The sequence below is a fragment of the Leptonychotes weddellii genome, chromosome 15, assembly GCF_054177405.1.
Source record: "Leptonychotes weddellii isolate Sample4059 chromosome 15, ASM5417740v2, whole genome shotgun sequence".
Classification (NCBI taxonomy): Eukaryota; Metazoa; Chordata; class Mammalia; order Carnivora; family Phocidae; genus Leptonychotes; species Leptonychotes weddellii.
Window position 1 is genome coordinate 4,523,173 of NC_138383.1, and position 12,736 is coordinate 4,535,908.

At 45.5% G+C, this 12,736-nt stretch overlaps 2 protein-coding genes across 8 annotated transcripts in view; one reads left to right on the forward strand and one right to left on the reverse strand.

The window, feature by feature from the left end:
• The window catches only part of MFSD11 (major facilitator superfamily domain containing 11), a 28,646-nt gene extending 17,493 nt beyond the window's left edge, over positions 1 to 11,153 (reverse strand). The window contains exons 1-8 of one of the 2 annotated variants that reach the window (XM_081804426.1): positions 10,834 to 11,153; positions 10,377 to 10,546; positions 9,773 to 9,828; positions 7,895 to 8,002; positions 7,089 to 7,168; positions 6,873 to 6,969; positions 5,571 to 5,629; positions 4,899 to 5,043 (exon numbers count right to left, since the gene is read on the reverse strand). In XM_081804426.1, the coding sequence (XP_081660552.1) occupies positions 4,899 to 5,043; positions 5,571 to 5,629; positions 6,873 to 6,969; positions 7,089 to 7,168; positions 7,895 to 8,002; positions 9,773 to 9,828; positions 10,377 to 10,472 (641 nt within the window). In that variant the 5' untranslated portion in view covers positions 10,473 to 10,546; positions 10,834 to 11,153. The other variant, XM_081804425.1, reaches the window with a different exon arrangement.
• Positions 1 to 12,736, forward strand: part of SRSF2 (serine and arginine rich splicing factor 2) — a 41,110-nt gene that overhangs the window by 26,485 nt on the left and 1,889 nt on the right. For 4 of the 6 annotated variants that reach the window (XR_004078302.2, XR_433876.3, XR_014140376.1 and 1 more), the window contains exons 1-2: positions 11,405 to 12,042; positions 12,262 to 12,572. Coding sequence is in view for 2 of the 6 variants with exons in the window: in XM_031037016.2 (XP_030892876.1) it covers positions 11,681 to 12,042; positions 12,262 to 12,565 (666 nt within the window). In the remaining 4 variants the exon portion in view is untranslated. Of the gene's footprint in view, positions 1 to 11,404; positions 12,043 to 12,261; positions 12,573 to 12,736 lie in introns of those variants that run through there. The other 2 variants (XM_081804429.1, XR_014140375.1) reach the window with 2 other exon arrangements.

Below are 12,736 nucleotides of genomic sequence, written 5' to 3' on the forward strand. Positions count from 1 at the left end.
AAATGTGGGCTTCAGAGTCTGTGCTGTGCTCGGCCACTTCTTCGTCATATGGTTTTTAGACAAGTTACTCCATGCCTCCAAGTTTCACTTCCCCGTTTATAAAATAGGCGTGCTACCACTTAACCAAAAGAATTCAATGAGACCATGTAGCTAAAGTTTAAGTTGTTTAATGTGATTATGCTAAAGACATTTATAAAAGATTACGTTTCTTTTTTTTTTTAGGGATTCGAATGTCTTTTCCTTTTTTTTTTTATTCTTTTGTTAATCCCCATACATTACATCATTAGTTTTAGATGAAGTGTTCCATGATTCATTGTTCGTGCACAACACCCAGTGCTCCATGCAGAACGTGCCCTCCTCAATACCCACCACGAGGCCAACCCATCCTCCCACCCAAAAGATTACGTTTCTTACTCTGCCTGCCGATAGGGTAATATCTACTCCTCTGCCATCTTTAAATATTTTTACAAAAAAAAAGAAACCTCATAGAGATCTATCTGACTTACATAACTGAATTAGCGACACAAAAAAGGTAGTCTGTTCTAACCAATAGGAAAAACCTTTTTTCCCCCACCATAAAAACTCACGTCTTCCCTGGAAGCAAAAACTCTTTAGACTCCAAGTAACTGATAGTACTCTTGTAGTTGGATAGGATCAGGTATAGGATTCTGGTATTTTATATTTCAAGCCCCAAATAAGTAGGAACCAATTTATATACTCTATAGACTATTAAAATACAATTAAGCCAGCCAGCACTCAGGTGCAAATCATTCCCCATTCAATTCAGTGAGATATTAAAGGGAGCCCTTTCTAGTAGGATACTAAAATAAGACAATCCCCACGTCCTGCGAGGATGGAGGGCACAGAGTGAGATCACATTCAATCCCTCTCAAACCCTCCAATACCTTCCCATTTCACTTACCGCTCTAAGGTCTCGACTTTGGAGGGTAGCAGAACGTGCCACCCCAAAACATGCTTTAATATATTGATTATGTTGAGCTGTAGGCACTCAAAAAACAGCAAATATGGGTACAGGCTTTCTTTGAACTCTCCTCATCTGCCTAAAGAAAGAGCCTCCAAAAGGAACTGAACTGTTATAAATCACCTCTGGGAGTCTCATCAGACAGGGAAGATCGGCTCTTGTCATAAGAAAGGAGACCAGACACCAACGGTATGTCACAAGCTATCCTATCTCCCATCTATTCTTCTACGGGTCTGCTCATCCTTCCATAAAATCATTTACTCTCCTGTAAGAGGCCTCCATTCCTCCTCCCCTTTCCCTATTTAGATAGTATATAAAGCCTAAATTCTAAGCCAGCCTAGGGAATTACTCACTCTCCCCTGGGCTTCCTTCATGTATACATGAGGAACATGTGTGAATAAACTTCTGATTGCTTTTTCTTCTTATTAATCTTTATTACAGGGGGTCTCAACTGAGAACACAGGAGAGTGAAGGGAAAAGTATTTTTCATCCCCTACAACTTAAATGTTACCTTTTCAGCCTTCCCCGGCAACTCCATCTGTAATTTTACAGATATACATATACGTATATATATGTGTGTGTGTTACATATAAATAACCGTTATAATATTAAATTGCAAGCCAGCCCCCCACCCCCAGCCCATACTTCTATACCCTCCGCTCCTTTACATTTCTATTTTCTAATATCAGATGGCTAAGACGTAAGGGTTCTTTTGGGGGGTAATAAAAATATTCTAACATTTGTTGTGGCAATGAACACACTTCTGTGAATATCCTAAAAGTCCCTGAATTATACCTTCTTTTTTTTTTTTTTTTTTTGAGAGAGCATGAGCATGGGGGTGGGAGGGGAGAGGGAGAAAGAGAATCTTAAGCAGGTTATATGCCCAGCACAGAGCCCAATGCAGGGCTCAATCTCAGAACCCTGAGATCATAACCTGAGCCAAAATCAAGAGTCAGACCCTTAACCAACTGAGCCACCCAGGCACCTCTGAACTGTACACTTTATTTTTATTTTTTTAAAGATTTTATTTATTTATTTGACAGAGAGAGACACAGCGAGAGAGGGAACACAAGCAGGGGGAGGGGAGAGGGAGAAGCAGGCTTCCCGCTGAGCAGGGAGCCCAATGTGGGGCTCCACCCTAGGACCCTGGGATCATGACCTGAGCTGAAGGCAAACACTTAATGACTGAGCCACCCAGGCACCCCTGAACTGTACACTTTAAATGGGTAAATTGTACGGCATGTGAATTATAGCTCAATAAAAACTGTTTTTAAAAAGAATTCCTACTTCTCTCTCACCCACTAGAAAGCTCCACGAATGCACGAACATCTCTCTGTTTGTTCAACAAAACACCCTCCAAACAGTGCCTGGAATAGACACTCAAATATAGACCGAAGGGAGGGAGGGAAGGAGGGGCCAGAGACGCAACTGCCAAGAAAGAAATTCCTAGAGATCACCCAGCTCACAGGGCCTCACACATGCAAATTACACATAAGGGGGCCACTCAGGACACTGAGCTGCCTTTTTGCATCCTCAAATCAGCTTCTTTAAGGCCTTTAGTGGAATCCTTTAAAATCAGATCCTACTTTTTCCTTCAATGGCTTTTTTTTTTTTTCTTTTTGAGGGCAATTTGGGGGCAGAGGGAGAGAGAGAATCTCAAGCAGAACCCCCTCCTGCCCCTGTGCTGAGAGCAGAGCCCGACACTGGGCTTGATCTCAGGTCATTGAGTCGGATGCTCAACTAAGCCACCCAGGCACCACCCTTCAATGGCTTCTAATCACACCAAGAACAGAACCTGCGCTCCTGCACAGCCTCCCAGAATCGACTCCCTGACTACTGCAGATACTCCTACTTCCACTCCCTCCCTGCAGCCCTGGCACCCACCGCACCCCTTCCCACCACGTGGCCTTGGCAATGGCCATCAGCTGATCGTCCCTCCTCACCAGTCAGGCCTCAGGGAGCCACCCAGCCCTCCATCACCTCCCCCTTTCGCTGCCTTCTCGAGCACTTACTTTGCGGTTTACACGTGTATTATCTACACCCCCTCCAAAATTAAGTCACACAAGAACAGGGACTTATCTGTCTTGTTCACTGCTGTATCCCTCAGGTTTAGAAGGGGGCTGGCACAGAGTCTGTGCTATTTATAGAATAAAGACAAGAAAGCTTCAAGTTTGGGAGACAATTCAGGGAGAGAAAATGCTAAAAGGACTGAGCAATACTCCTCAGCACTGCACCTTATCAGTTATACAATCCTCTATCTATCCACGAAGTTCCTTGAAAATAGGTGGGCTGTATTTGTCTGCACAGCACCAACATCTGACATTTGCTAAACGAACAGGTGTTTTAATTTTTGCTGAATCTGTGGTATTCATCTTCATAGAATCCTTCTCCAATATCTGTTAGTTTATGATTAAAAATATATACACATAGTTGATGTTATAAATATGTATCATATAAATACGTGTTCAAATCAAAGGTTACACCTCTCCTTTTATTTTTATTTCTTTACATGTTTTTTTAAAGATTTTGTTTATTTATTCATGAGGACAGAGAGAGAGAAAGAAAGAAGCAGGCTTCCCGCTGAGCAGAGAGCCTGATGTGGGGCTCGATCCCAGGACCCTGGGATCATGACCTGAGCTAAAGGCAGACACTTAACCGACTGAACCAAGGTGCCGCTCTCTTTTGCTTTAAACAAATTTAGTGAAATTTTGAATGCTTAATGATCCTCTGACAGGAGGATTTTAGGCCTTTTGGGGATTAACAAGGCAGCACAGAATGCTCAGTGCCAACGTTTTAACAATAGATAAAAGGCTATAAGGTAATCCTCACAATTTACTGATTCAGAAGCCAAGCAAAACGAGACTGGCAAAGATTTCTCATTTCCCTTTCCTCAAACCTGGATAATACCTGCAGAGAAACTGTGATATTTTAGTTTTACTTATAACTGAAACAGGTTCAAGGTAATTTACAGTTTTGAGAAAAACACAGGGCTATACACCTCTTTCCCCATTTGGACTACTTTGGGGAAGAGCACGCACGTAGGTTAGGGCCAAAACCCAGCACTGTGCATAGGAGCATGGGTGTAACTGAGGATCTTCGAGGACAACTGTTGATGGCCCTGCCCCTCACACTCGCCACAGGAATGGGGATATTTTAGGGCTGGGTCAGAGAAACAGTAACAGAGGGCAAAGACTGTCTTCTATTTAACTTTATAAGCCCGCATCTTTGTACATTAAAACACACGGATGCCGGCTGAATTGAAAGAGGAAATCGAGGCCCAGAGAAATAAGGGGATTATGGCTACGTCCAGGGTCATACAGCTTGTCAGCCACAACCTGGGATTAGACTCAAATCCCCTGTAAACTTTCCCCTGCTTCTCCTTTCCTTTCCCCTCCTTCTCCCCACAACTCCCCTTTTGTCTTCTTTCTCTTCTGATTGGCTTTGAAACCTTTCCCTCAGCTCCTGGCCGGCTCAGTCAGTAGAGCCTGCAACTTTAAAAAAAAAAGAAAGACTTGAGAGAGAGAGAGAGCAGGAGCAAGCACGTGTGCCTGAGGGGGGCAGGGAGAGGGAGAGAACCTTCAGCAGACTCCCCGCTCAGGGAGCGCAGAGCCCGAGGTGGGGCTCAACCCCAGGACCCTGAGATCATGACCTGAACTGAAATCAAGAGTTGGACACTTAACCGACTGAGCCACCCAGGTGCCCTGAGCCTGTGACTCTCGATCTCAGGGTTGTGAGTTTGAGGCCCACGTTGAGGGTGGAGCCTACTTAAAATAAACAAATAAATAAAAATAAAACTTTTTCCTCCTGTCTGCCCAATGCTGGGTATCAGTTAGGGCTGCAAAAAGGTTGGAAATCTCTAAACTACATCAACTCAAAATACATTTTCAAATAAAAAGGAACGTTGCCAACTTCTTACTCGTTGACTTCCAGGTCCTGGTCATCAGAAGACTCATCTTCTCCTAGGACGTTTTCAGAATCTGGCTGCCGAATGAGAAAGAAAAGAACTGTCCCCACAAGGCTAATCACTGTCAGGGCAATAAACACTGTTCTTCGGTCACTCTCTAGAGAAAAAAAGAAGAAAGCTGATAGCACTGGCCATGCAAACAATTCAAGTTGGTGTTATGTTCAGAGGTTGTTGAAATCATCCAAACATTTCCTTGTTAAATGTTTACTTTATAAATTAGTGAAAATCTCAAACAAGAAACTCAATGGAATACCTCCACCTTTGTCTTTCAGTTAAAGAAATACTAATAAACCAAAAGAAAAATGGCACAAGAAATTAATCATATTCTTTTAACCAAAGAAGCGTACAGACAAAACAAGGGTTCAAAAGTCTAACAAGTGACTAGTATGCTCATACACAGCATAACCTTCTCCTATACCTTGAGCTGCTTAAAGCATAGTCATAAACTAAAATCCTAGCTTAATAATATAATATAAGGAAAAAAATTACTACAGACGAAAATCTGAGAGGACTTAAGCCAGCAAGGTTCATTAGAACAATCTGAACAGAGCAATAATGGATATTCTGTGAAACTATTATTATCCTTCGAACATGTGTGAATAAAGCAAAGTGAATAACACAAACCTGATATTTGAGTTTTCCCCTGCCAAGCAAAATATATGTAGAGATTTCCAAAGAACAAGCTGGGGGAAGAAAAGGGAGGACAAGATGTTGAGGATTTATTTCCATATTTACAGTTTGTAGAGCAGTTTTTCCATTATTTGTTAAAAAGTGAAAAAGATTTTTTAAGCATATGTAATTTTAAAAGTATCTACCTGCCCTAGATCATTTAAAAGTATCGACTCCACCCTGACTCTTTCTGAAAAACTGACCCAGATGGAATTTAGTCTCCTTCCACGTGACAGTGACCTGATTCCGCCTGAACCACCCTTCAAAGACTTGACTCTCTTTGAACCATGTGATTTATTGGGACTCTGGAAATGACTACTTGGAAACAAGCTTATGCTACTTCTCAAATTCTGTATTTTAAAGAATCTATGGGGGAAAAAAAAATTCATGATTCAGATACCTGCATCTAATCAGATACTTTAGCATACTTTCCCAGAGAAGGAATCATTCGCCTACACTCTGGTTTCTTAATATACACCCCCTTACAACTAAACATCTGCATTTATGAAGACTTATCAACACCACAATTTTAGGTAATATCCACGAGGGTAAATCCTCAGGACAGATTCCACGACAGAATGACCATTCTTGCTTTTTTACTTAGGAAATATAGAACATGTTGTATCATTCAGCCCTGATATAATTAGTCTCACTTTAATTTTTTTTTTTTTTAAAGTTCACTTATTTTTAAGTAATCTCTACACCCAACATGTGGCTCGAACTCACGACCTTGAGATCAAGAGTCACATGCTCCCCTGAGCCAGCCAGGCGCCTCTCACTTTTGAATTTTAATATATTCGTTAATAGCTATCAGTTATTCGTTAATAGCTATCAATATGCAGCTCAGTGGGTAGGATGTGGTCTTTGGAATCCAGATAAGGATGGTTTAAATCAGATAAGTTACTTCACTTTTAAGCCTCTGTTTTCTCATCTGTAGAACACAGATTATACCTTCTGGTCTCATGAGGTGGTGAGGATTACTGAGATTTAGTAATGAAGCCAACAGTCCCTGCCTGAAATACAGCAGATGCTAAATACATTATGGTTAACATGATTTTCTCTTTACTAATCACGAGTTCCAATTAGGCAGGTCCATGCATTTCATGCAATTTTATAAAACGTTAAATCCGTATCATATGCAGCTAGGAACTCAAGTCATGGAACATAGAAGATTGGAATTTTCAACACAACAAAGATCTAAAAAAATGGTGTGACAAAAGAATTAAAGAGAAGACTGAGCTCCAGAAGGATTATTACCTAGATTGTAAGAGTGCCCAGAAAATTCCACTGTTTCTCCCAATAGTATGCTCATCTGAATTTATTGTCAGGCAATTTCCTTGTGCTGTCCAAAGCACTGAAATTCAAACCAAAAGTTTTGTCAAGGGAATGAAATCACTTGGCTTCACACATGAAACACATGATACTCTTAAATAAATCCCAGAAGACAGAGAAAATAAACATCAAGATGCTTACCGGCAGCTGCAATTCCAATGAAAACAGAGGCTGTGTAGAAGGACCATGGGAGAGGCTGGATAAAAACGGCAATGTACATGCTAAAATGTAACAGGTCAACGCATTACGGTCAAACAATACCTCATATAGAATGCCAATTATGCCTTCTAGGAATCGGTTCTGAGAATTCTCTTTTTTTTAAAAGTCAACCTGTAAAGGACTTCTCCAACACTAGCTAAAGTGTTGGGGGGAAAGAGGACAAATGTGACCTACTCATTTCTTAATTTACTATTCTGAATTTGTAAGATTGGACATTGAACGAGGGTTTGCAATTGGCCTTTGCCAATAGCTCGGCAGGGGCTGGGACTGTCATTCTACAACCCAGAAAAAAAGCTTAGTTATCTCGGTTGAATTCCTGTTAATCAACTTGATATAAAATAAGATTATTTCACGGGAAGTTCAACTCTCATAGAAAGAAAAAAATAGAGATATCTATTTTTACGAATAGTAAGATGAAAGGAAGTATGCACACATGCCACCACATTAAAACAACATGGTATCCCTAGGCATCAAGGAGAGAACCAAATCCCTAAAATACCGCCTGTATTCTATTCAATCCAAGTCGGCATTTTTTTTTTTTTTTTTTTACGTAATCTCTGCACCCAACGTGGGGCTCGAACCTACAACCCAGAGATCGAATGTCACATGCCTTTCTGACTGAGCCAGCCACGCACCCCCAAATCAGCAATTTCTTGTGAAAAGTTTACTATATGCTTGAAAGGTGCTGAGGGTGTTTGGATTAAATGAAAGAAAATCGCACTACTCACCTGTAAAATAAACCACTTGCAAACATAGAAAGCTGAGGTCCTATAATGGCAACCACTGATGGTGTAATCAAATTTGAAGCAGAGAACACTCCATATATAATTGCCATGCTGTACACATAACACATAAAAGGAAAAAACAAAAATCACTTTGAATCACTGTCTCAAAAGTGCGTTTTTTTCAAATCCACTTAGAGTCTATAGATTTTTTTTGCCATAAACATTCATTTCTTTCGTTGGAATTAACAATAATTCTATCATTAAGCTGAATCCTATAATGAGGTTTTCACTTATACAAAATCTTAAAGTCTCATCAAATTTCCCTTTGAATCAGCTTGCCTTGGACAATATGCTTTTAACGGACTGGTAAATTATAACAGCTAACATATAACATGTAACAGACACTGAGCTAAGCGTTTTATGTATGTTTTCTTTATTAAATCTGACAGCTCTATAAAGATAGTATTGTTATTATTATCCTCACTCTACAGAAAACTGAAACACAGAGGGGTTAAGTTACTTGCCAAAAGTCCAGCTAGATAGCTGGTGAATGGTGGAGCCAGAATCCCATCCCTGGTCATCTCACCCCAGAGGCCCTAGTCAATGAGTCTGCTCTACAAACTTAGTTTACAACTCCTGGCAACTGCATGAAGTTTCACTGTTATAAATGACAAGCACAGAGTTATCACTTCCTTAAACCAGAACTTATTTAACTCAATCTAATGGTCTCTTCTGAACATTATTCAGCTACTATAGACCCAGCCCTAGTACATACGTCTTGTAGCAAAGTATGACTAAAACCATTTTGAGGGTTCTGAATTCATTTACTAGACACTATTTACAAACCCAAAGTAAATTATTCTTTGGCCTTTATGATCCTCTCAAACAGTAAAGGTTCTCTGAAATTGAAAACAAAGCTCTACTAAAAACTGTGGTATTGTTAAACACTTAAAAAATGGACATTTGGGGTGCCTGGGTGGCTCAGTCGGTTAAGCGTCTGCCTTCGGCTCAGGTCATGATCCCAGGGTCCTGGGATCAAGCCCCGCGTCGGGCTCCCTGCTCGGTGGAGAGTCTGCTTCTCCCTCTCCCTCTGCCTGACTCTCTGCCTACTTGTGCTCTCTATCTCTCTGTCAAATAAATAAATAAAATATAATAAATAAATAAAAATTAAAAAAGGACATTAGCACCCATTTATTCTCAAATATCATATATAAGATCAGGTTTAGGATAGGTAATAAAGAACCAAATAAGAGTTGTGGGGAAGGGGGGGATGTTGGTCAGCATCTAATAGTTAACTGCAGAGAAATTAAGAAACCCGTATGTCCTTATATCCATGTGTGCATTACACTCCCAGCTTCAGTCACAATGTACTAGTGACTCAGGAAGGTCTTTTCACTTTATTTTCTCTGTGAAAGTGAGACTAAACACCTTAACAAAAATCTAAAAGCTCCTGATGACAGTATGTTAATCATGAAATTACGACAGGACCGAGTGTTTCAAGAATCATATAAAACACCCTCTGTTTAGGATTGAGAAGATGTAATTATGACGATACTTGAGTGTTTATTAAATGCCAGGCACTGTGCCAAGAGCCTTACACGTCAACGCATTATCTGAGCAAGGAAACTGGGCTCACAGAAGTAACTTGCCTAACGTAACGCAGTGTTAAGTCATGAAACCCAGGATTTCAAACCCAATATTTAATTCTACATGAAACCTAAACTATCATCACCTTTATTCTATTATGTTCTCCCAAACAGACCAGTTACGGAGAAAAAGCAACCACTACTAATTCAATCACAGAATTATTGCCAAAAATTCTGATAAGGTTTAGGTAACTACTGTAATATATCAAGTAAGACCAATCATACGGTACGGTACCTGGTATATCCACTGCCATGAAAATCTGTGCTATTTAAGCTCCTGATGACAGTTTGCTGCGTGGAAGATAAAGCTAATCAATGAAAACACTTCGCAGTCTGCCCCCCCATCCCCACCAAAGTCTGTCTCCGAGAACTGAGAATGAAGCACCCGGTAAAGTAAAATTCAAGATACTCAGTACTTCATATTGAAAGACAACTATGAGACCAAAAAAAGGACTACAAAACGGGACAAGGCAAACCGATGATGGGGCGGGGGCGGGGGGGGGCACATCAACTGTAGCTAGGCCTTGGGGTTCTTTTCTCCTCAATTCTCCCAATACTAATGGAGACTTTAGTACAGACAAGAAATAACAGGTCAACATACAAACCCCAAGTCAGATCAGAGGAATAAACGGTCTTGTTTAACTCCCCATCCCGATACAGTATTAATAAGAAATGTCTGACACACGAAATTAAACCGAAACATAAAAACCGAGGAAGGGTAGGTGGGAAAATACAAGGTGCAACTTAAGCGCGCTGTTAGGCACAATTACTGTTTATTATCGTTTTTGGAATGCGTTATGAGAGGCACTTCAAAGGAGGTAGAACAGATCCCGACTCACCGCCACATTTCCACAAGTTTGAAAGGCGGTGAACATAAACATAAAGGCAACTCCTAAAATAATAATGTTGAAAAGCTTTTTAGATTCCGGGGACATTGTGGCTCAACTCTGGCGGAGGTCAGCAGCAGCCCGGGGCGGTCAGCTCTCCTTGGGGGAACCCACTGACAATCCTGGGGAAGGAAATGAGACGGTGAGGAGAGGAGGCAGATCCAGGAGCAAAGCTGCCAAGCTGTCAACTTCCAGTTCTTGGATCAGAACCGCGGGCCGAGAGTGAGGTTCTCCCCACGGGCAGTTAGGACATTCCCAGGATCCGATCCCAGCAGGGAAAGGCCCGACACCCGGAGAGGTGCCAATAACGTCGCGGCTCCAGGTTGACCGGCCCGCGAGCGGGATTATGGGCCAAGGCCGAGGTGCAGCGGCCGGCGCGGCCCCGCCCGCCTCGCCGGCCCTGACTCACCGCGGGTCAGGCGACCAGGTCATCTGACCGTAGCCTCGGCGCCAGCCGCTCGGCCGGCTGGGAAATGTAGTCCTGTGCAGCCTGAACCACTCAGGCGCGCCGTGTGGGGCTACAAAGCGGAACCCAGCGGAGAAGTCGGGAACTGCGGGAGGGAGCCTGGAGACATCGTTGCGGGGCCTGAGAAGGCTGGAGACCGCGAGGCAAACGGGGGTAGGGGGAGTAGTACCCCCTCTGATAAAGCGGGAACCTTCTGCGGAGGTCCGACCAGAAAAGCTGCCTGGAGGTCGTATACTGGCATGAAAAGAAGGCGGGGCCTGCAAGGGGAGCGCTTCCTGTTCCTCCTGCGGGAGAGCGCCCGTACTGCCTCGCAGCCGGAAAGAGCGTTTCGCGGGCTTTCCAACTGCCCACAAATGCCGCTCCCCCCGCCCAGCAATAGTGACTCCGCGCTTTTCGGCCCGCCCGCCGGGCTCTGCGCAGGCGCGTCGGACAGAGGCGGGGCGCGTGGCCTCGGCGTTGCGGGGCGGGGAGGGGCGAGCCAATCAGGGGATTCATTTCCGGGTGGCGCGGGCGCCATTTTGTGAGGAGGGATATAAACGGGCGCTAGGTCCGGTTGCCCGCCCAGTTGTTTCTTTGGGGGAGTCGAGTGCTGCGGCTTTTCGCTCACGTTTTTCTCCCCACCCCGGCCGGCCTCTCAGCGTTTCCACGCGGAAGCCAACTGCCGGAGGCGCGGCGCGGCGTCGAGCCGGCTTAGTGTGAGGAAACCGCCGCCTCAGCCGAGCGCGCGGGCCCGCCCAGGGCGTTAGTTTGTAGGCGCGCAGTCGCGGCCCCCGGCCGGCTCTCCAGGGCCATGAGTTACGGTCGCCCGCCTCCCGATGTGGAGGGCATGACCTCCCTCAAGGTGGACAACCTGACCTACCGCACCTCGCCCGACACCCTGAGGCGCGTGTTCGAGAAGTACGGGCGCGTCGGCGACGTGTACATCCCGCGGGACCGCTACACCAAGGAGTCCCGCGGCTTCGCCTTCGTCCGCTTCCACGACAAGCGCGACGCCGAGGACGCCATGGACGCCATGGACGGGGCCGTGCTGGATGGCCGCGAGCTGCGGGTACAGATGGCGCGCTACGGCCGCCCCCCGGACTCGCACCACAGCCGCCGGGGCCCGCCGCCCCGGCGCTATGGCGGCGGCGGCTACGGACGCCGGAGCCGCAGGTAAACGGGCCGGGGGCCAGGGGGGTAGGGCGGGGGGCACAAAGGTCCGCGCGGACACGTGGCGGCGGCGGGCGGGCGCGGGGCCGCGGCGGGCGGCGGGGAAATGGCGCCCGGGCGCCGGGCGGCGCGGTAATGGCGGCGGGGCGGGCGCAGCACGCGGGCGGGGCGCGGCCCTCGGGCCCCGATGGCCGCTCTGACGCCCGGCCCGTCCGCCCTCAGCCCTCGGCGGCGCCGTCGTAGCCGCTCCCGGAGTCGGAGCCGGTCCAGGTCCCGCAGTCGCTCCCGCTACAGCCGCTCCAAGTCTCGCTCCCGCACTCGCTCGAGGTCGCGATCCACGTCGAAGTCCAGGTCGGCGCGGAGGTCCAAGTCCAAGTCCTCGTCGGTGTCCAGGTCTCGCTCGCGCTCCAGGTCCCGGTCCCGGTCCAGGAGCCCTCCGCCCGTGTCCAAGAGGGAGTCCAAGTCCAGGTCGCGCTCCAAGAGCCCCCCCAAGTCTCCCGAGGAAGAAGGAGCGGTGTCCTCTTAAGCGAATGGTAATGTCAGTGGGGATCCGAGACACATGACCCGAACTCAGAGATGGGGTTTGCAGGAGCTTGTTATGATCCGTGTTAATATAAAAGTGGCTCCTGATGTCGGGAGTGCGGCTGTGAGCTAACTCAGCTTTGGGAGTAATACGAGAGGGGTCTGCAGAAAGGAT